At 43.8% G+C, this 23,111-nt stretch overlaps 1 protein-coding gene across 5 annotated transcripts in view; it reads right to left on the bottom strand.

Moving 5' to 3' along the window:
• Window positions 1-23,111, bottom strand: part of CHCHD6 (coiled-coil-helix-coiled-coil-helix domain containing 6) — a 177,489-nt gene that overhangs the window by 97,446 nt on the left and 56,932 nt on the right. For 3 of the 5 annotated variants that reach the window (XM_050958538.1, XM_050958534.1, XM_050958532.1), the window contains exons 5-6: window positions 22,725-22,745; window positions 12,391-12,474 (exon numbers count right to left, since the gene is read on the bottom strand). In XM_050958538.1, the coding sequence (XP_050814495.1) occupies window positions 12,391-12,474; window positions 22,725-22,745 (105 nt within the window). The remainder of the gene's footprint in view (window positions 1-12,390; window positions 12,475-22,724; window positions 22,746-23,111) is intronic. The other 2 variants (XM_050958537.1, XM_050958533.1) reach the window with 1 other exon arrangement.

The following is a 23,111-nucleotide window of genomic DNA, read 5'->3' on the forward strand; positions in this document are numbered from 1 at the left end:
CCGCGACGTGATAGACCACATCAATGGGCTATTCCACATCTAGGCAGGCATGCATGCATGCATTCCTAACCCCTCCTCCTCTCCCGAAACATTTCCATCCTGAAAATAAAAGCCGCTTACCGGGAACCCGCTCCTCTGCTTGTCCTTCACCAAGTACTGGCTGCTGCGACCGGCTACCTTCCTCCTGGCTTGAGAACAGCTCCGGGCTGCATGCCTCCTGGGACTCCGAGGTATCTCCCCCAACCCCAATACCCTCAATCTCGGTTTCCTCCGCCTCCCTCCCCCCCCACTCTGAAGTGTCCATCGTGGTCGTTGGATTGGCAGTGGGGTCACCCCAAGTATCGCGTCCAGCTCCTTGTAAAAACGGCAGGTCGTGGGGGCAGCGGCGGTTTCCCTCGTGGGCTTTGCAACAGGCACTCCGCAGCTCCTTCACTTTAACCCTGCACTGCACCGCGTCCCGGTCATGGCCCCTTTCCAGCATGGCCCTTGATATCTGCCCATAGGTATCGTAATCCCTACGGCTGGAGCGCAGCTGTGACTGCACAGCTTCCTCACTCCAAACACTGATGAGGTCCAGCAACTTGCCATTGCTCCAAGCTGGGGCTCGTTTGGTGCATGGAGGCATGGTCACCTGGAAAGATTCACTGATTGCACTCCACACCTGGCTGAGCAAACAGGAAGGGGATTTTTAAAATTCCCGGGGCATTTAAAGGGCGGGTCACCTGAGGCCAGGGCAGTAGAGTGCAAACTGATGAGCAGAGTGGCTGAACAGGCATTCTGGGATACCTCCGAATAACTCTGGAGGCCAATTACAGCGCTTTTGGTGGCCACACTGGCGGAGCAGCGCTGCATCACCAGTGCTGCAATCGTTATGCCCCAGGCAGAGCAGGAGTACAGCCAGCGCTGCAGCCAGGGAGATGCAGCGCTGTATGTGCCTTGCAAGTGTGGACGGTGAGTAAGTTGCAGCGCTGTAAACCCACCACCAGCGCTGCAACTCTCCAGCATAGCCAAGCCCTAAGAGTTGCCGGTAGACCAAGACCTGCAAGCCCATGGCAACCCATCTTCCGTAACTAGAGGGCACAACATTGTAGATGTAGACTCTCAGCTTTTATTAAGAAAAAAAAAAGTAAGTTTCTAACCCTTTTTCCTCATGAAGACACTTAAAAATATAATAGCTAGAGGGAAAGCTTGTCATTCCCTAAAGATCACCAGTTATTCACAGTCCCCTCAGACAACCCAGGGCTAGACTTTGAGTTCCAGGAAACTAAACAAAACACAAACACAACCACACACACAAACACACCCCTGTAGGGTGGCAGACTAAAAAGGGAGAGGTACAATAGAGAAAAGGCTGTTCAATCCCTCCTCTTATTACTTATGCTTTTGCCTTCTTTTTTCTTTTCTCTTTCTCCTCACTCTCCCCTTCTTGGCTCTCACCTTCATATTGCCCTCTCTTAAACATAGTGCACAAATTCACTGTCAAACCAGTCACCCCTCTTACACCTCGGATTCTTTTCCATCTCCAAAAGCTTGCCACAATCCAGTCCCCCTGTGTTCCTGGCCCTCTGTCTGGGGCTGTAACTGCACTACCTTTTGCAGCAGTTCCCGTGGTCTCAGACTTCACTGGATCTTACTATGGAAGGGTGCTAGGTTGGCTTACAGAGGGGCAGGGGGCATGAAGAGGGAAAGTCCTCATTTGGAATCTTCCTGGAGGACAACAGACCTGAGCATGGTCCCTGATGTGTATAGGTGTTCACACCCCAGCATCTTGTCAATTTCACCACCTCAAGCAGCTAATGGCCTGTCTGCTGGGAAGTTCAAAAACCAGGATAAAACACTGTTTTCTGTGATTCTCACAGGGCCATTCCTAATTTTTAGGGAAAAGCAGTTACTATTTTTATAAATAAATAGGGAGACTTCATTGATTCATTAATGCTGAGTGTGGCAAGATCATAATGGGCAATTCAGTTAATTTTGGGGGACAGAGAAGGGTTAAGGGAGAGTGGGACTGCAGTCTTTTCTTGCGAGTAAGAGGCAGGCTTGGCAAAAAAAAGTGCTACAGACAGTCTGGGGACAGGGGATTTTGTGACAAGTGAAACAAATACCATTTGCTGGAGTCCAAGAGCTCATAAGAGGCCCTAAGGTATACGTATATTTAAGGAGGACATTAAAGCACATTATTTACAAGTTGTTCTGTCTCTTGGGTATGTGTATTATATGCCCAAGAAATTGGAATAGCTCCGTTATTCATACATTTCTTTAAAATGCCTGGCTGCTAGGGAAAGCCTTCAAAGAAGTGGCCCTGGGCTGTCATGAAGCATACATTTAAACACCCACAGAAAACTATTCCTATTAGAAACACACACACAAAACCCTTGTGAGATGTAGTCACTGTAAGTGCACAATAAGTTCAGTATCTGGACTGTTTCTAATTTAGTGGGGATCTGAGATACTTCATGCAGCTACACCAGGGGTAGGCAACCTATGGCATGTGTGCCGAAGGCAGCACATGAACTGATTTTCAGTGGCACTCGCACTGCCCGGGTCCTGGCTGCCAGTCTGGGGGGCTTTTCATTTTAATTTAATTTTAAATTAAGTTTCTTAAAAAAATTAAAAACCTTATTTACTTTACATACAACAGTAGTTTAGTTATATATTATAGACTTATAGAAAGATCTAAAAACATTAAAATGTATTACCGGCACGCGAAACGTTAAACCAGAGTGAATAAATGAAGACTCGGCACACCACTTCTGAAAGGTTGCTGACCCCTGAGCTAGACCATGTTATGGACTAATCGCTGTCCACATCATTTCTTCCTCAAAAATCAAGACAAGTACAGAACAGAATTTTAAAACAATCTTTGTGCTTAAAAAAGTTCAAGACTTAAACCCAAGCAAGTAAAATAATCGTTTAAAAAACGATATCCACAGAACTGAGGCCTTCTTTGCCACTTTTCAACCAGGAGCATTTTTTCCACAACCAGGTTATGAGCCCCAGTGAGAGGAGAACAATTCTTGTACAATAAAGGTGAATACAAGCAAGGAGAGGTACTGGACTGTGAGGCAGAATTTCTGTGTTCTATCGCTAACTCTGTCACACACTCCCCGTGTGACCTTAGGCAAGTAACTTTTCAATCTCCTCTGTGAATTGAACATAATACTATTGACTCACATCGCTGGGACATTGAGAGGCTAAAATTCTTCACTGTTTGTAAACCATGGGATCTTGGGATCCCTGGAAAGAAGACACTAGTGAAAAACAAGTTATTGATAAATTAATTGTAAGGATCATGCATGTGATCAGTAAGGCTTTATTCTCTCCTATTCCAAGTCAATATTTGAGACAATTTGGTCATTGCGCCCCTGCTTCTGAAAGGAGCTTCATATGATTCTGCGCAAGTGCAGGGCTCTGCCTACATGGAACAACTTGCAGGATTGAGGCCTACAGCTGGAATAGTCAAAGAGAAGCATAAGAGAATTACGCGCTCAAATCTCCTCAAAGTGCCTGAGGCTCCTTTGAATATCTCATCCTAAGTTACAGAAGACATTTCAGTCAGCACATTTTTTCCCTATAAACTCATGAAGTCATTGTTTTCCCTTTCTCACTTTCTGTAACTGTATACAAGAACTAACTACACACAGCCTGGTTAAACAATTATTTGGGTGCAAGAGGTAGGATTGATATTTATTGTACTGGGACAGTGTACATGGTACTGTACAGACTTATTTTGGAATGGTTGTACAGCACCAAGAAAAATACTGCCTGTAAGTACAAGAAGGGCATAACCACTTAGGAAAAATAAGGAGTCCAGAGGCTTGGAATAAGGAAATAATGGGATGAAATAAAGGAAAATAAAGGAAAACGACTAGGTATTAAAAAGAAGTGTCAATGGTGAGCTTTATTAGATAATGGAATAAGCCCATAAGTGGACTGGACTGAACAACGCACTCATCTTCTGTAGGGAACAACAGTATGCTGATAAAGAGAGGCAAGATTATGTCCCACATCATTTCTACCTGTAAAAAGTCATGTACTTCCATTGATGGGACCAGATACCAGATTATTATCTATAGTCAGCTGCTAAATTCAGTGTTAAGTCACCGAGTTCAAAACCACACATTGCCACATTTACTTCACAAGCAACTCTAAAGATGGATTATTCCAAGATGAAGCAATCCATAAGCATCATTCTCTTCCTGTACAAAGGAACCTTAAACACACCAGAAAAACAAAATTATCCTGAGGCTCAAGCAGATCCCTGTTCAGCACACAGGCTGCAAATGCGTCTCTAAGCTAATCATGAAGACTGAAAAGGAAGCAGACACTTAGTTGCTGTTTGCATAGAAGCTGCTTGTAAACTGATGTCAGGCACTGTACATCAGTCAACACAGTACTTAAGGTGAACATACACACTGAGGCGAAGGCAGGCAGGTGGTACTGACATCTAGCACACTTTATTTACCCTAATATAAATGTTTTTTGAGTTCATCAAATTACCACTCAATTTCTCTGGTCTTTGAAGCAGGTGCACTGAGGTATATTAACTACTAAACTTTACAGGCTTTTAGTGAAACAGCCATTAATGGGTGAATCAAGCATAGAGCACTGAAAGCCAGCTTGTAAGTCTAGCCAATAGAAACGTACAGTCGCATTTCACAGAAGACATAGCCACTGCATGGAAAACATCAATACAAGTGCCTCCAGCTGAACATTTCTAGAACCTGCCAGGACATATGCAGGCCAATGGAGGGATGTGGGAAGCAGGTAACTGGAGAAGAAAACAGGGAAAGTAATTTTTTCAAGACATGGCACATAAAGTATATAGTTCTACAAAAAAATTGGGTGGAAGGTAGCATAGGATGGAGAGGTCAGAACTTGTTTCAGATGGCTACTCCACTGAGTTCAGAAGGTTCTCTCCCCTCTATAACATTGGTTCTGCAATTAAGAAAAGTAGTTTAACTTAACTCATAAAAAGGTACAATAACTTCCCTTTGCTACATCCCCAAAGGTTTGAAGGAGGCTATGTTGTGGCTTTAAAGACTTCTCGTATCACATCAGTGAAGCAAGCATGACAGGAGCCTCTTGAAATCACTTTTGCCTGACGAGGGCTGTTCATACAGGCTCTCCAGACACACTAAGTAACTGGAGAAACGGTCTGGAGGAACAGAGAGAACCTTATCAACCTATTACAGGAAGCTACACTGGGGGATTATTTTTCTTCTGTTCATGGATCAAACCATCCACTTGATGAATTTGGCATTCTATTGTATTGCTCGATTGGCTTGATAGACAAACCTCTCACAGTACTTCTCTGTACTTTAGAAAACTATTATCAGTTTACAGTGCTTTTGATTTCATAATGGTAATTCAGGTGGTGAGAAGTTCAATAGAATAAGAAATGCACAAAAATTATTTTACTGAAGTCAAATCAAGAATGTTCAGATTCTTAAAACAGAGCAGAGGAAATCAACCTATCTGGTGATGGGAAAGGAAGAGTTACTTCAGAAAGGACAATGATTTCTTATAGCATAGAATTTGGTTTTATACCAGCCTCTCTTACTCTAAGTGTCCTAAAGCACTTGACAGAGTGATAAGTTAGGTACTGGTAGTATAGTGACTGGAGGCAAGCAGAGCAGCCATTACACATATAGCAATAGCTCACATGCAGCCGGAAGACATTACATCTATTTTACTGAGAAAAGAAATGGTGTCCATGACACCTGCCAAGAGATATCAACTCATCTAGCAAAGGGCAATGAATATTTAACTCCCATCTAGATGAGGTTAACATCCCATCCCAAGGTCAACACCTCAGCATAGTCCTTGGTTCAATACTAGGTATAAGCACTTTAGGTTTCATGGATAGAGAACTCCACATGGACTCCCCCAGCTCTTTTTGGTCTGTCTTAGTAAATGGTTTTAGTTCTCCCTTCATCAGATATCAGCTTGCAGTATTATTTGTCAGGTGGCATCAATCAGTTTGCTCAAAACTGTAGAATACAGAGAGGACAAAAAGGGATTGCATAGACAGTGGACCAGATGAAGAGAGAGGCTAAATTAATTTTTGTTTTAAGAATTATTTTAGATTTCTCTCTTCAGTGGGTTAATGCTAAAAGACTGAAGGAAGGTGTGTATTGTAAGGAGGAATTTGAATGAAGCGGGAGTGAACGTTTGACATGCCAGAAGTGGGAGACTGTTGTAAGGAGAAGGGGTAAGAAGAATCAATATCAATAAAAATAAACGAAAACAACTTAGCACTTCCATAGTACTTTACATGCCCTAAATGTTTTACAAACATGAATTAATGTTAAGTGCAAGGGAGGAAGGAAGATTAATTTAACCAAATCGAATAAAGTGAATGCCACACAAAATTATGAGATCCATGAAACTAAACAGAGGAAAAGGCACATTAGATCTTTATCAATAAAAATTATATTTATGTAATGCATCCCTTTCCCACCTACATAAATATGCAGCAGCTGCAACTACCTCTTCTAGTACTCAATGCTTTGAAAAACTATGAGCAGAGATTGTCACAAATTAATGTATCTACCGCTCAACATTGTCCATAGCTACATACTAGAAATTATTACAGGAGTCAGTGCTTAAGAAATCAAAACAGAGAAAACCTCACTCTACAGTAGAAAGCTCTGCTTCATCCACTGAGATTACCTTGAACCTTTCTGTGCCATTTCACACTACACAACAAGCTATCCATTTTTTGCTTTATTGTAGTATTGGCCTTAACTCCTCCAGGTCAGGTTAAATGGAGAAACAGGAAGAACAGCAGAAAGCATCAAGCAAATGTCTATACAGTTATTTACCAGGGGAACTGTATTCAACAAACCCCATCAGCATGTGAAGGGTTTAAAAGGCATTGAACCACTTTTCATTCCATTTTAATAGGGATGCATCTGCCATTTGCAGTGGCGAGCACGCACACTTCCCACCCCCATATAAAACACATGTAATTCTCAGCCAATTCTGAACAAGAGTATATGCTCATTTTTAATCGCCAATATACCCTCTCCTGGCATTTACTGGTAACTCAAACATTAAAAGTCAGCCTAAGCTTCCTCTCCAAGCTTGATTGTTTCTATGATTCTCTCTGAAGAACTTCTCTTTCTTGTCCCTTGTTCTTCTTATCCAGAAAAATGCTACAGCACAAACCCTCCTCACTGGAGGAGACCCATTTCAAGACCTATCTCCTAGCATGACACTGCAGGAATTACACAGGACCCAATACAAAATAACTCAGAGCAGCACTGCATCCCTATGCAGGATACTAATCTGCTATCCTCCTATACAGAAAATTGATTCCTATTCCATGAGTTATAACAGTTGACAATGATTCCCCATTCTAACTTTGGTCTCAGAATTCCTATCAGAGGTTGTGCTTTCTTTCATGTTACACACCTACTACTACTGAAAACATCAATAAGAACAATAAGACCAGAGAGACTAAGGTTCTTAATATCTGCTTTAAAAAAAACAAACAGTTACTCACCTTCTCATAACTGTTGTTCTTCAAGATGTGTTGCTCACATCCACTCCAATTAGGTGTGTGCGCAGCATGTGCACAGTTCGCTGGAAGGTTTTTCCCCTAGCAGCACCCATCGGGTCAGTTCTGGAGCCCCCTGGAGTCATGCCTTCATGATGCTGCACATAGGGCCCTGCTAACCAGCCGCCTCTCCAGTTCCTTCTTGCTGGATACTCCAACAGAGGGGAAGGTGGGTGGGTTTAGAATGGATTGAGCAACACATCTCGAAGAACAGTTCCGAGAAGGTGAGCAACCGTTTTTTCTTCTTCGCGTGCTTGCTCATATCACTTCCAATTAGGTGACTCCCAAGCCTTACCCAAGAGGTGAGGTCGGAGTTTATGGAACTGCGGATTGAAGCACAGCCCTGCCGAACACTGCATCATCCCATCAAAGAGCCAACTGGAAGACTAGAACTTTTGAAAATTGGCAAAAAACTTCCCCTTTGGCTGGCTCTGTTGTTCTCCCAGAGAGCAGAGACAGGGCTGAAGCTATGCTATAAAAGCTTGGGCCAGGTATGAAAATTATCAGATCATATCTAGAAACTACTCATCTGAAACCCCAGATATGTAAGTAGATCAGGAAATGCCTAAGAAGATGTGATTAGGTTTATCTCTTATTTTTTTACGGGCTTGTGGACTTCTCTCATCGTGGATAGTTCTCTGAAGACATCCATGCTGTGTGTAGCAGCAGCCAAAAAAGCAAGCAGGATGTTAGGAATCATTAAAAAAGGGATAGAGAATAAGACAGAATATCTTATTGCCCTTCTATAAATCCATGGTACGCCCACATCTTGAATACTGCATATAGATGTGGTCTCCTCATCTCAAAAAAGATATACTGGCATTAGAAAAGATTCAGGGAAGAGCAACTAAAATGACTAGGGGTTTGGAATGGGTTCCACGTGAGGAGAGATTAAAGAGGCTAGGACTTTCCAGCTTGGAAAAGAGGATACTAAGGGAGGATATGGTAGTGGTATATAAAATCATGAGTGGTGTGGAGAAAGCGAATAAGGAAAAGTTATTTACTTGTTCCCATAATGTACGACTAGAGGCCACCAAATGAAATTAATGGGCAGCAGGTTTAAAACAAATAAAAAGGAAGCTCTTCACACAGCACACAGTCAAGCTGTGGATCTCCTTGCCTGAGGAGGTTGTGAAGGCTAGGACTATAACAGGGTTTAAAAGAGAACTAGATAAATTCATGGAGGTTAAGTCCTTTAATGGCTATTAGCCAGGATGAGTAAGGAATGGTGTCCCTAGCTTCCGTTTGTCAGAGGGTGGAGATGGATGGCAGGAGAGAGATCATTTGATCATTACCTGTTAGGTTCACTCCCTGTGGGACACCTGGCATTGGTCACTGTCGGTAGACAGGATACAGGTCTGGATGGACTTTTGGTCTGACCCAGTATGGCCGTTCTTACATTCCTTATTTTTGTGTCCCTAAGAGGTCTGTGCATATGTTCTTTAATTAGCTGGTGGGACCAGCTGATTTCCTTTGTTTTCTTTCTCAGCCCTTCCCTGGGGCAGGGTGTGCGCGCACGCGCGCGCGAGAGAGAGAGAGGGCTTGAGGGTACCCCCCAAGAAGGAATTCCCAGGTGTGCCTTCCTGGTCTCTCAAAGGAGTTTTTGCATTTGGGTGGTGGCAGCATCTACACATCCAAGGTCAGAAAAAAGCTGTAACCTTGGGAGTTTGATACAAGCCTGGAGTGGCCAGTATTAGTTTTTAGAATCCTTGCAGGCCCCACCTTCTGCACTCAAAGTGCCAAAGTGGGGAATCAGCCTTAACACTCTATCTTAAATGTACAGCAGGAGAGAGGGTTCAGAGACAGGCAACAAAAATCAGAGTCCTGGAAAAACTTTCATAGGAGGAGAGGATGAAAAGGTAAGGATTGTTTAGTTTAGTAGAGAGATATGTAAGAGGGGACTTGACAGAAGTATAGAAAGATAATGAATGGCACAGAGAAGGTAAATTGGGCACTCTCATTAACCCTATTATAATACAAGAGCAAGGGGCCAGTCAATGAAGTTAAAAGGAAACATTTAAAGCAGATAAAAGGAAACTCTGCAGAATGCATGGTTAACCTGTGGAACCCACTGCCACAATATATTATTGAGACCAAGAACTCAGGAGGATTCAAAAAATGAATTACATGTTTGAATAATGGGAATATCCACAGGCTCATTCAATGGTATAACATTGTTTAAGGGATATAAACCCTCGTACTTCAGGGCACATGTCAACCTCTAATTGATAGCAGTTAGGAAGATACTTCCCCTGTGGGCAAGTTATTCCATAATTATGCACAACATAGGGTGGGGTTGGTAAACTTCTCCTTTTGAAACATATGAAATTGGCCACTGGACCAGATAAAACGCTGATCTGATCCAGATGGCAATTCTGTCATTCCTATGAAATACACTTCTCCAGTGTGGTGTGATTATCCTGATGTCCTATGAAGTGAATGGTTGGTTACTCAGTGGGAAAACTTCAGATGGAGAACTAGGTCTGTTCCTGCAGCCAGCAAAGGAGTTAAAAACATCCCTCGAAAATAGATAAATACAAAAGTCTGCTGCTTTTGCATTCCGTTACCACACGCAAGTGGGGACAGAGCCAAATCCATGATTCAGATCAGCAAAGGACAGGCAGGGAATTCCTGACAGCTTGTTCTTCCCACGTCTGATTTTGGGTTCTTTAGCTCTGTATTCAATCATCACCTCTCCTTCGCCCCCAACTGGCCACCTCCAAACAACCTAGCTTTGGCAATCCCAATGTCCTTCCGTGGCATTCTGAAACGTTGGAGAAGGAAAAGAACAGCTGTTCAGATGCTCCCCCCAACTCGTCTCCCACCAAACCTCTTAAGAAAAAGAAAATACAAGGTTCAATTGGAAGATTCAGAAACAGTGACTATAGAAGCAGTCAAGGTCTGTGCGTATTCTGCAAGCGAAAGTGGAATTATATAAAAGCAGCAGCTAATAAAAAAGATTGTTCTGTGCTGTGTTTTCCATCTTTCCAACCATTATAAGAATAAAATTATCCACAGAGAAGATGGAAAACCTTTTTCAAAACTAATACAATTAAGCTTTATTGCTCTATTTCGAGTACATTTCTCTCATCTCCCGACCCAGCTCCTGCACCTCCTGCTCCAATCTAGACTCTAACAGTTGGAGACTTTCTTCTATTTTGTTATCAATAAAATGTTCATATTTAAGGGTCAAAATTATCTACTGTTTTGAGGTAGGAAACAAAGTCTGCCCTTATTACCTACTTACTATTGTGCAAAGAAGAACTAAAGGAGGAAAATATCTATGCATCAGCAATTTGAATGGGCTAAAGGTCTTCCATCTGATCTCAAACTAAGTGAAACTCCTGTAGCCAAAGCATCAGTCACCTTGTATTTAAAAGGTTAGTCCTATACAAGAATGCAAGGAGAGGGCAAGGCAGGGTTGAACACAACTTCTCTCTAGCCCACAAGTCTGTAAAAAAGACAGACACACACACACAAATACTCCTAGTAGTTTCCACTTTGGGAAACCAGATCTGGAGGGGAAAAAAAATATAAAAGAGACACAGCATGAGGCCAAGAAATTGCAAAATTTCCTTTACATATGAATATATGGATGACTGTGATAGTTAGAGTGACAGTGGGTGGATTGTTTGTGCAGTGGAATCTCAATCTCCATTATCCATAAACTGAATTAAAACCTGAATTTATTGCAGCATTAAGTGGTAGTTTTAGTAGTTTATTTTTGAAATTAATTATACAGATAAAAGTGTTGCCACAATGTGCAACATAAAACTGCTCCTGGATATGTTTCATATTAATGGCATTAAAAAGTACTGTACGGAACAAACATGCACTAGCAGAGGGAGGGAAAAGGAAACTAGATATGCTGAAAGAGTGCTCCCATTTTTACAATGTAATTTTCCAGTGAAAATGGGCGACTGCCACACTGCATGCTGGTAGTAAAGCAGATGCACAAATTCCACTGTCTCTTTGGGATCCACCTTCCTCCTCAATGCATTTTTCCCTCAGGCATACATCACTAGAAGTCAGAGCTGTGAAACTTCTCTGTCACAAGGTCTAATTGTTTCCAATTGTAAAATAATATTCTTTACGTTGATTAAAAAATAAATACTACTACTGACATTATTTCATTTTGTCAGGAAGAGAAAAACATTTTAGTTCATAAGGAACAGTGTGGCTGCTCTGATTTTTATTACATCAATTTTTAAAAACTCATCATGGTAAACAATTAAACAGAAGCAAATCCCACGTTTAGAGGAGAGATTCAAATCCCTAAATGGATTTTCAAAGGTCATTTCAGGCTTAAAAGATGCCTGACAGTGTCTCTTTAAATCACATTCATTTCAAAGGCTTATCCAGCACAAGACAGACAGTGCATTGCTGCAACACACTTTGATCTGTTGGGCTCCTCTGAGAAAAAATAATAATACGACTTTAATTCATATGCATAGCAAGATTTGAGATTATTTTTATTTTTTTGGCCATGGATTTTTAACAAAAAGAATGAAAACAAGACAACTTTGCTTTCAACTAAACCCTGTGGTGAGAGAGAAAAATAAAAATCTGAATTTTTATAAACTAGTTTTTAAAAAATCATCCAATTAAAAACCAATTATCTTTCAAATGTGAGTTGTTTAAAGGTTCTGTTTGTGGAGCTGTTTGATTTAACCGCATAAGGTGGATGTGGGGGATAAATAATGGAGACTGACAGTTCCAGGTTTCAGCACAATGCTTCTTGTTTCTCTTCTCTGCTGATCCACTCGGATCCATGTCTGATCCCATTAGCATTCAGCCACTGCAAATGAAAGACAACATAGCCTTACCTTCCTCTCAATACGGGCCAACTGCTCCTTACAGAAGGCGTCCCGTCGTTTCAACTCCATCTCCTTGCACTGTAGCTCCCGTGCCTAGGAGGAAGAGCAAACAGCCTATCAGCAGAACAGGATGGAGAAGAGGAAATCTAGAGGGACAAGAATAGCAGGACAAGATTAGGACTGAAAGGAGTCCAGAAACCCCACATTATCCAGGACTGGTGTAGAGAGGCTCATACCAGATCTCTCCAAATAGAATTCAGTCAGAGCTTCACCACATTAAACATACACTTGCTTAGATCAAGATTGCTCTCAAAGTTCTAAAGGGCTGTCACCATCACACATCCATTCTCTACTCGACATGTATTCCTTCTCCCTAGTAAAAGAATGGCAATATAAGTCATCTAAGATGCATAATCATAAGTGACCCATATGGCCAATGTAGAACTTTTCCCCTGCCTTTTCCAGAGTTCCATCTAGTCTAGAGCCAAATCTCTCATATGAAAGGACTTCTACCACTTCCCTTAGGTGTCTATTCCACAAGATGCTTTAAAATACAAAACAAAAACCTCACCTTCAAGCTCCTACCACTTGGGGTTTAAGAGAAGTCACACAAGAGTCAACTCATTCTTAAGATCTTGAGGATAACCCTGAATATCCAAACTGTATTATACAGTACTATTAATACCCCACACACTTCATTGGGCAGGCATTTGCTTTTACACTTACTTAGTGCTTAAATAAGGTGGCAAGGCAGCCCCCAGTTTCTTTCCATCCTTAGTGTCTATTCTCCCCTCCCACCCCGAGTATAAAAATCTTTGTTTTAGGTTTTACCCGACACCCTTTTTAAAAAAAAAAAATAGGATTTTTTTGCTTCCTTGTAATAAAGCACAAGGTTACAGTGTGTTTGACCCTTCAAACAGCAAGTCAGGCATCTGAACACAAGCTTAAAATATAACCTAGTCATCAGCCAGAAAAAACAGGATAAGAAAAATATAGGAACGTAGCTTCCCCAATCAGAGAACAGTTTTGTACAGTTAGGGGTTCACTGAACTCTCACCCCCTATGTTAAAGTGGCATTGAGATAACAAGGCACTGATGGAATTGAACTGATATTTCTTATTAACAGCTTAAAATAAAAATCAGGAACATTAAAACTGCAGTGGAGGAGGGGAGAACGATGGAACTTGTGCCTCCAAAAGTCTGCATGACCCTCTAACTTGGACCTTTCAAAAGCAAAATTATTAGACCGTTTCATATGAATGCAAACGCTGCTAATCCATACACAGATCCCAGCAGCATCGTTCTTAACTTTTAATGATGCCCGATTCAATTGCAGAAGATGCTGGTCCGATATGATTAAGCAGCCTGGACAGGAATGTCCCCTGTGGGCTCAGACCTGTCATTTTACAGCCAGCAGTCATTGTTAACGAGAAAAATTACATCTGAAAGCGAGTTGTTGCATGTTTCCTTCCCTTTGCTCTCCTGACGACGGACACACTATGGTATAATGAGGGGATCTTTTAAGTTAGGGAGGGATGGGGGAAACAGACAAAGATGCTAGTAAAGAAGCAAGTAGGAGACTTTTTTGTTACATGCATCATCTTTACAGAGATGATAATGGTCAACTTCTCTGAAGTGGTAACCAGATTTGAACCTTTCTGGTTCCCACACTTGCTTTCCCTGCCCTTCAGGACCAGAATAAGGCATACACACCATAGGCCCAAGTCTAAAGCCCCAGCTCCATGAGTCGTGTGATTAAAGAAGAATTTCAGCTTCCATATTAAAAAAAGTGTTTCTATCCCTCATAGTGGCAAAGGAAAGCTTAAATGTGACTCAGGCATAATCAAATCCCCGAGTCTGCAGACAGCCTGGAAAAGACAATTGTCTTTCGTAACTGTTGTTCTTCGAGACGTGTTGCTCATGTCTATTCCATTGTAGTTGTGTGCTCACCACATGCACCAGTGCTGGAAGCTTTTCCCTCAGTAGTATCCATAGAGGACTGGCTCTGGCACCCTCTGGAGTGGCGTGCATATGTGCTAATATAAGGGGTGCCACTGTCTCCCCCCCCCTCAGTTCCTTCTTGCTGGTACTCCAACAGAGGGGAAGGAGGGTGGGTCATGGAATAGACATGAGCAACACATCTCCAAGAACAATCTTTATGAAAGATAACTGCCTTTTCTTCTTCGTGTGCTTGCTCATCTCCATTCCATTGTAGGGGACTCCCAAGCAGTACCATCGGAGGCAGGTAGGAGTTCATGGACATGTCGATTGCAACACAGCTCTGCCAAATCCAGCGTCATCTCTGCCTTGCTGGGTGATGGCATAATGCGTTGTGAACACGGGTACTGAAGACCACATTGTGGCCCTGCATATGTCCTGGACAGGGACATGTGCCAGGAAGGCAGCCAAAAATGCCTGAGCCCTAGTTGAGTAAGCCTTCACTATCAGTGAAGGCACAGTCTGTGCCAACTTGTAACAAGTACAGATGCAGGTGGTGATCCAACTCGAAATTCTCTGAGAGGACACCAGAAGGTCCTTCACCCTGTCTGCTACTGCGATAAAGAGCTGGATTGATCTGCAAAAGAGCCTGGTGCACTCCAGGTAGAAAGCTAGAGTGTGTAACCGCCTCTCCTCATTGGTCATGTGAGGCTTTGGACGGAACACGGGGAGGAAGATATTCTGGCTGACATGAAAGTACGACACCACCTTTGGCAAGAAGACAGAATGGGGCCTTGTCCTTGTAGAATATATTGTGTATGGGGGCTCCGAAGTGAGGGCTTTAATCTTGGCGACACATCTCACCAAAGCAATAGCTACAAGGAATGCAACCTTCTACAGCAAGTGGGAAAGGGAACAAGAAGCCATATGCTCAAAGGGCAGAGCCGTGAGCCTGGAGAGGAGCAGGTCGAGGTCCCATTGGGGAACCAGGTCCCAGATAAGCGGAAAGAGTCTTTCAAGGCCTTTCAGGAACCTGATAGTCATCTCACGTGAGAATGCCGATCTACCCTGGATGCGAGACTGGAAGGCCAATGTGGCTGCCTGGTGCACCTTGATCAAAGAGAAGGCGAGACTTTGGTGCTTTAAGTGAAGCAGGTAATCTAGGATGGACTGCAGAGACAACTAGGTCAGGGAAGATATTCCACTCCAACGCCCAACAGGAGAAACGCTTCCACTTTGCCAAGTAAGTTGCTCTAGTGGAGGGTTTTCTGGTCTCCAACAGAACCTGTCACACCTGATTACAGCAGGCTTGTTCCTCTGGATTCAGCCACACAGCATCCAAGCTGTGAGGTTCAGGTGCAGGAATTCACCACGATCCTGCGAGAGTAGGTCCAGGTGGCTGGGAAGTGGCGACAAGGTTGCTACAGCCAGGTCCATGAGCGCATTGAACCAATGCTGGTGCGATCATAATGACCTGTGCCTTGTCCCTTTTGATTTTCGAGAGGACTTTGCTGATGAGCAGTATTGGCGGGAATGCATACATCAGGTCACCTGACCAAGACAGGAGAAAGGCATTGGATAGTGAGACTCTGCCAAGGCCTTGGAGAAACCAAAACTGATGACACTTTCTGTTCTGTCTGATGGCGAGCAGGTCCACTCAGGAAGCTCCCTACTTCTGGAAGGCCATTCTGATGACCTCCAAGTGAAGGGACCACTTGCGGTGAGAGAAGAAAGACCTGCTGAGGTGATCCACCAATGTGTTCTGGACACTGAGGAGGTGCAAGACATCCAGGTGGATTGCATGCTGAACGCAAATGTCCCACAGACAGAGGGGCCTCGTGGCACAGAGCCAGGGGAGCAGTGCCGCACTGATGGAGACCACTGAAAGGGTCCCAAGGCAGGTTTACCCCTCAAACGGGGCACCTCAGTAGGCAGCACCAGAAGGGATAAAATGTCCTTACTGGCCTGAAAGGCCTCCAGCATAGTCAGTAGCTCCACATGCCAAGTGTTTCTTCCACTTCCCTGGGTGGCTAGTGGACGGGCCGTGAAGTGGGCTCAACAGCACAGCGGGAGTCAGAACCTGGCCACTGTCCGGAGGGGAAGAGCTGCCCCACATGGGTCTTTGCTCTCCTCCAGCTCTCTCCTTCCCTTTCCGGGACATAGGAGAACACCCACTCCCAGTCTCTCATTGCTTTTCAGCCAGTAAGGGGATGGGGATCAGCGCCAGTCAGAGGTCGGTGCCAGCAGTGCCCCTTATACCGGTACATACACATGCCACTCCAGAGGCCGCCAGGGCCGGTCCCCTACAGATAACACTGAGGGAAAAACTTCTGGCACCGGTGCAATGTGGCGACCACACACACCTACAATGGAATGGACATGTGTAAGCACTCAAAGAACAACAATAGTTTTGAGCATGGTGAACTGCCCCATGCATCTCAGAAGGGTGTTAATAGTAAGGAACCACTACTCTGAGGACCACATCAACACTACCCCAACAGACAAGACTGTTTTAAAACCAGAGGGAAAAAGTGCAGTAGGTGCAGCAACTTACTCAAGTAAATACTGGGAGGACTCCTGCTACAATGGGTCTATCCCAGTGGTTCCCAAACTGGGGTTCACAAAATGTTATAGGAGGTTCTCCAGAAAATATTCCCCAATGGTGGACAGAGCTGTCCTTAAGGATCCCTGGCAGCCTGGAGCCCCTGAACTTCCAAGAGCTAAGCAGATCAAAGCAAGCATAGCTATCACACGGAGGAGATTTAAACTTCAAGACTCCTTATACGAAATGGAAAGGGAGATGGACATTCTTTGCTCTTTTTAAAATTAAATAGGCAGCTAGTATTGTTTTTAAAATTATGATGAAGAACAAGTTTAAGTTTTGTTGAAATGTGTGCTGTTTGCCTGGACTGCTCAAGACCTGAATGCTTATGTAGGAGGAACTCTCTGAGTTGGCTTCTTAAATACCTTCATGCTGTTTCATATCTGATACTCCTTGATGAAACATAGGAGCCTTGTCTTATAACTGGCTTAATCAAAGTGATACAAGCTACGAAAGTGAGATCTTGGAAGAGTGTTCCTGTTTTCATAATACAATAAAAATACTGTAATGATAATTAATAGTAGTGTGTAATAAGCATGTCATAAAAACAAACTTTATATTTCCAAGATAACTGCTCTTATAATTTATATTCAGGCAAAGGAGAAAATCCCGGGAAATATTCATTTTTAGGAGGGGGTTCATGAGAACTGACATTTTAGTGAAAGGAGTTCACAAGTTGTTAAAGTTTGGGAACCACTGGTCTATCCTAAGACAATCAGAATACACTGGCCAATTATGGTCCATTGAGCTATTGTTATTCTCCTGCAACAGCATCCAACTTCTATCAAATGAAATAACTTCTCAAACATCAACCCTGAGAGGAAAGGTGCTATAACTGCAAAGTCTAATACAGGAATGAGCCTGTTTACAAGATAAACAATTTAAAACATAATCATCATCTCTGCTTCTCCTCAATAGTTCATAGAGTAGCAGGGAACCATTATCCTGTGGGCAACATTCCAATCCAGTGGCATGAAAATATAGCGTAAGGAATAATATTGCAGGGTAGGGAGGGTTGTTGACAAGACAGGGGCCTACCTATCCCTCCCAAGTATTATGTAATCTCCATTATCACAGTACCTGCGTACCCCACAATCTTTAATACATCTGTCCTCAACAATCTGTGTGGTAGGGCAGTGCTAGTATCCTAATTTCACAAATGGGGCACTGAGGCACAAAGAGACCAAGTGACCTGCCAATGGTCACAGAAGAAGTCTGTGCCAAGCAGGGAATTGAAGCCAGGTCTCCTGAATCCCATGCTAGCGCCCTAGTGACCGGACCATTCTTCCTCTCAATACCTCTTTTCCAATGAACTTTGCCAATAATTCTCTCCACTGTCAGCATTATCCAGTTGAACTACAGACCAGAGGTTCTACAGAAAAAGCTTTACTTGGAACTCAGACAAGTTTTCAATGACTTGCTCATTTTAAATAACTCCACTGAAGTGCCTTGAGAAAGTCTATTTACAGACAGATTTGCTTGAAAGTTGCTTTCTGTTTTCCTCTACCCCCAGCTGTTATGACTAGGAACTTTCGTACACTTTATCATAATGTTTGAAGTAAGTATGGTACAGTCAGAGAATGTGTCATTTGAAATATTCACCATACCAAACATTACAAAACTGGGTTAGGCAACCAGGGACATTTTGCCTGAATGCAGGATATTTATTAAGAGTTCCTCTTGTCTTGCTGCTTATTCTCCACCTGAAGTCAGAAGCCTGTGATGTCCCAAACAGAGCTGGCTGCTGTGGAGATGATTATAAATTTCACAGAGGACTGAGACTGCAGGTGGCAAACAAAGCATCAGAAACACTTTTCACGTAAAAAGTTTTTCACTAACAAAGGGATGGAGGAAGAAAGAAATATGTAACACCACACTGGTTTCTAAATAGGATGCTGCTGATCCATTTTGTGTCCATTTTTAAGAGGCTGAGTTGGGCTTGGGCATGTTGTACGAGGAGTGATTGCGTTCCAGAGGAGCATTTGAGAGTAGAATACTGACTTCTCAACAACCAAATTCACACCTCTTCTCAAACGAGTGATGTATGAGCATATCTAAAGGGAAGTGGAAACCATTTAGGGGAGGCGGAATGTCTAACTGAAGGGGCACACTAGGCAAGGAGATTGAGGAGGTAGGGCAGAATGGACAACAGAGAGGACAGCAAAGTGCAAATGGCCTCTTCCCTCCTGTGCAAGGAGGAGGGCATAAAATGGCTGACAACTGTCTGTAATTGAGTTGGGAACTGAGGGCTTGTCTGCATGCAGCTTTACTGCACGGTAAGCTAAGGAGTGAATCTACAGAGCACTAGCTTGCTGCAGTGCACTGTGTCATACTCCCATTTCAAAATGGAAATACGACAAAGCATACTACAGAACTTTTAGTGCGCTGTGTGTCCACACAGCTAGTTAGTGTGTGGCAAGCCAGCGTGTGACCGCACATTAACTTGTTGTGCACTAACTCGCTGTGCAGATAAGCCCTCAGTGCTCTCTAATCTCAAGGTGGAATAGTGAAGGTCCAGAGCCAGTGTACTACCTCACTCTGTTCAAGTGAGCAGCTGCTGCACCAGGCTTAGCGCCTTCTAATTCCAAGGCTCAACTCTTTTATCCATATATCAGACGCTGATGAAGTTTATTCAGTGAGATGGAGAGAGTGTTGAAGGGCCTTCTAATTTCTCTCTTTACACCTTCCTCCCATCCTATACAAAAAAAGGCTCTAAATAGAAACAATCCTCTTTTTAGCCAAGAAAGTCAGGACTTATCTCTCCAAAAACCACTGCTCTTGGGTCCACCATAAGGAGCTGTTGCAGAGCAACGTGTGGCCCTCCTTCCATGCACCTCTCACTTCACCATGTAAGAAGTTGTGAATAATTCTGAAGGCACCTGTGTTTGTTACTAAACTGGTTGGTTATTAATCATTGAGGAGTTGAGTGCACTGCTCCCACAAGCACAAAGAGTAAGAAACAAGCTCGGTACCCAACCTGAGAACTCCAGTGCTATGCTTGCGTCATATGGCAACGTTGTACTGGAGTTCGGAGGACTTTGCAATTAGTCTTCCCGTGCAAGTCTCACGGCAGGCATCATCCCAACTGTGTTAATTTATGTTTTATGCCCTTTATTCAAAATACAGATCTCAGTTTTACATTTTATTTATCTCTTTTCAGTTTGTGCAAAGTTCAGGCCTCCAGTACACATCTGTGAGACATGCACATGCAAACCAGAGAGAAAATTCACAAGTAAAAAGAAGTTTGTTGGCGGGGACAGATTAAGGTAGGCTAAACGGGATTCTGAAATGAGGCACAGCAATAGTGCACAGCTCACTATTGTCCCCAAGCTGCTTCACTTAAAGAAGACTATCCAGGACCCCAAAATGTGGAAAAGACAAAAATCCATCATAAGGAAACTGGTTGTCTCCACATGAAGGGAGGTTTGACATAAGAGAAAAGGTCCATAGCACAGCCCATGGGAGTTCTTCCCAGAAGCAATTCACAGAATCTGGTAACAGATACTTTTGAAATTTATTTATCCATGAACAACACTCAGCTGGGCACATATGTCTACAAACTTTTACTCCTGGGGAAATACTGCACGTGCACAGAATGTATGTCCCCTGCTGATTTCTTTGCTTCCCCGCAGAAAAATGACTTTCTGACAGGGAAGCAAAGGGAAGCCACAAAAGCGGTCATGCAACCCTTCCCAGCAGTATGTTTCAGGTGCCCAGGGCAGCCAGTGGAAAGGCAAATCAATGTGAGGTAGGGGGCGGGACTGGGAAAGACCCAGCTGGTGGTGCCTACCCTGTGCCGAGCTCAGCTGCTAGCCCCAGCTGGGCTGGGGAGGATAGAACTTCCCCTTCCCCTGCACAGCATCCAGGGCTGTGTCAGACTCACTCCCAGATTTCTCCCCTGGCTGTAGGAAATTCTGCAAACTACTCCCCACCCCACCCCACCCCCACATGCTTCCTGCACACATCACTGCATCTGGATCCCCTCATGCCCAAACCCTCATGCTGAGCCTCATCCTCCCCACAGCCAAAATCCCCACCCTATCGAGCCCCAACCACCTGTACCTGGATCCCCACCCCCACTGAGCACCACTCCCCAGCATCTGGACCCCCCACACATAGACCTCCCTCCCCATGCTGAGCCCCAACCATCTTCACCTGGATCCCTGCAGACTCCCATTACCATTGCACCCAGAACCCCACCACAAATCCCTGTGCACCCAGATCCCGCCCCCACATCCAGATGTCCCACTGAGCCGCCCACACCCAGACTGCCCCACACAGAACCATCTCAACCCACACCTGGATCCCCCCACACTAAGCCCCTCCACACTTGGATCCTGCCTGCCCGCACCTGGTGCACCTGGCACAGCAGGGCAGGGCCCTGGCATATTTCTGGGGCAGGCCCAGTCCTTGCACTGTGTCAGGGTTGGGTGCAGCCTCACAGCTGAGTCTGTCCTGGGGGTGTGGGTGTGTGTGTGTGTGTGTGATCTCCCACCTTTGTGCAGCCAGTGGCCTGTGCTCCCCAGTCCCAATACTGGAGCCTCCACATTTATTTGACAAATAAAATTTACAGAGTTTTGCAGAATTTTAAAATACTGTGCATAGAATTGTTACTTTTTTGGCACAGAATACCCTCATGAGTAACAAACTCCAGCACTGTTTTACAGGGTCAGAAGCACGGGACAGCACTTCCTTACACCCCACACCACCCCACCCAAAAAAAAAAAAATCTAACCTCTTTTACAAATTCCTTTTTTCTATTTTAAATTATTTTAATTTTTTTTTTTGGTGTGGGGGGGGGAGGGAAGGAAATCAGCTTCCCCAAAGGAATCCAGTACCATATATAAGATGTCTCATCTGGGGCACCTCAGTGTAACAACTGCAGACACTTGTTGCCCGTGCCTGCCTATGTGTCTTCTTCAGTCACTAGAGCAGACAGGATACTGAAGAGAACCCTGTTCAGGACCCAGGACTGGAATAACAGGTGTGCTACTGGTCAAGATTGAAGTGCACCAGCAAAGGAGCGTGTTCTAGAACTGAAATAGCTGGAGTGCTGCTGGTCAAGACTAACGGGCAATGGGCTGAGCTGAAAGGTGCAAAGCAAGACTGAAATGGTAAGGGATGCTGTAAATCAAGACTGAGATCTGTGTAAAGAGGGGCATACATTACTGAAATAAAGGGTTATTTAAATCAGGATTAAGTTGCATTGGCAGAAATCTAGCCAATCAACAACAGTTGGTACAGTTCTCAATGTCTGTGTTAAGTAGCTCAGACCTGCAAAATCACTCTGGAGTTTTTTTGTCCCCAAAGTATATTACAGGTAGGGCCCTGCGCGGATACAAAACTTATATCAGCATCCAATCCACAAAAATGGTCTGCGGATATAAAGCAGATATCTGTGGATTTGCAGGGCTCTAACTATAGGTTCTCTGGAGTCCGGCCTTCTATCACTTCCACAGAAATCAAAGGAAGTTTTTAACACCAACTAGTGGGTTCAGACTTGGGCCCTAATGAGCAACATTGGAGAAACCTTTGTTTCCTCCCTGCCTCTGCTACTCACTTAACCCCACATACACATACCCATCACCCTATCAAGTTTGGTCTCAGCTGCTGTAAGCTACACAAAAGGAACCAGTGAAAGTCTTTATGGAGAAAATAACATGCAATTTTCTAGCCGAACACCTTTTAAAATGTAATGACAAAATAAAATCCTGCATCTGTGCTCAGCAATAACAATCTGTAGGCATGCAGTAACAATATGATAATTTGGAATAAGCAAGATGCAGACAAAGAGAGATCTTACCCAGGCATCCAAATCCGCAGGCTTGGGGGAAAAAAGGGGGGGGGGGGGGAGGAGGAAAGGAAAGGAAAGGGGAGAAAAAAAAAGATATCCATGATTTATGGAGGCTGCCTACTGCTGCACAATACAGCTCAGAAAAGTTCTTTAAAAGTGGCAAGCATTTTAACAGTGCACCTATGTCCCCTGTCAGCTACTGTGCTGTAAATAGAGGCTGTTAAATGGACTTAGGCTTGGTAGTTAAAGAAAAATAAAACAACCACCTAATCCCCACCCACCCCCCACGCACGCACACTCTCTCTCTGCAATGAATGCTGCACCGTGCTCCCTATTGAGCAGATTATCGGCAAAGACAGATGTGACACAGCCAGAGTCATGCAAGGCACTGCACAA

This window comes from Gopherus flavomarginatus, chromosome 6 (genome assembly GCF_025201925.1).
Source record: "Gopherus flavomarginatus isolate rGopFla2 chromosome 6, rGopFla2.mat.asm, whole genome shotgun sequence".
Classification (NCBI taxonomy): Eukaryota; Metazoa; Chordata; order Testudines; family Testudinidae; genus Gopherus; species Gopherus flavomarginatus.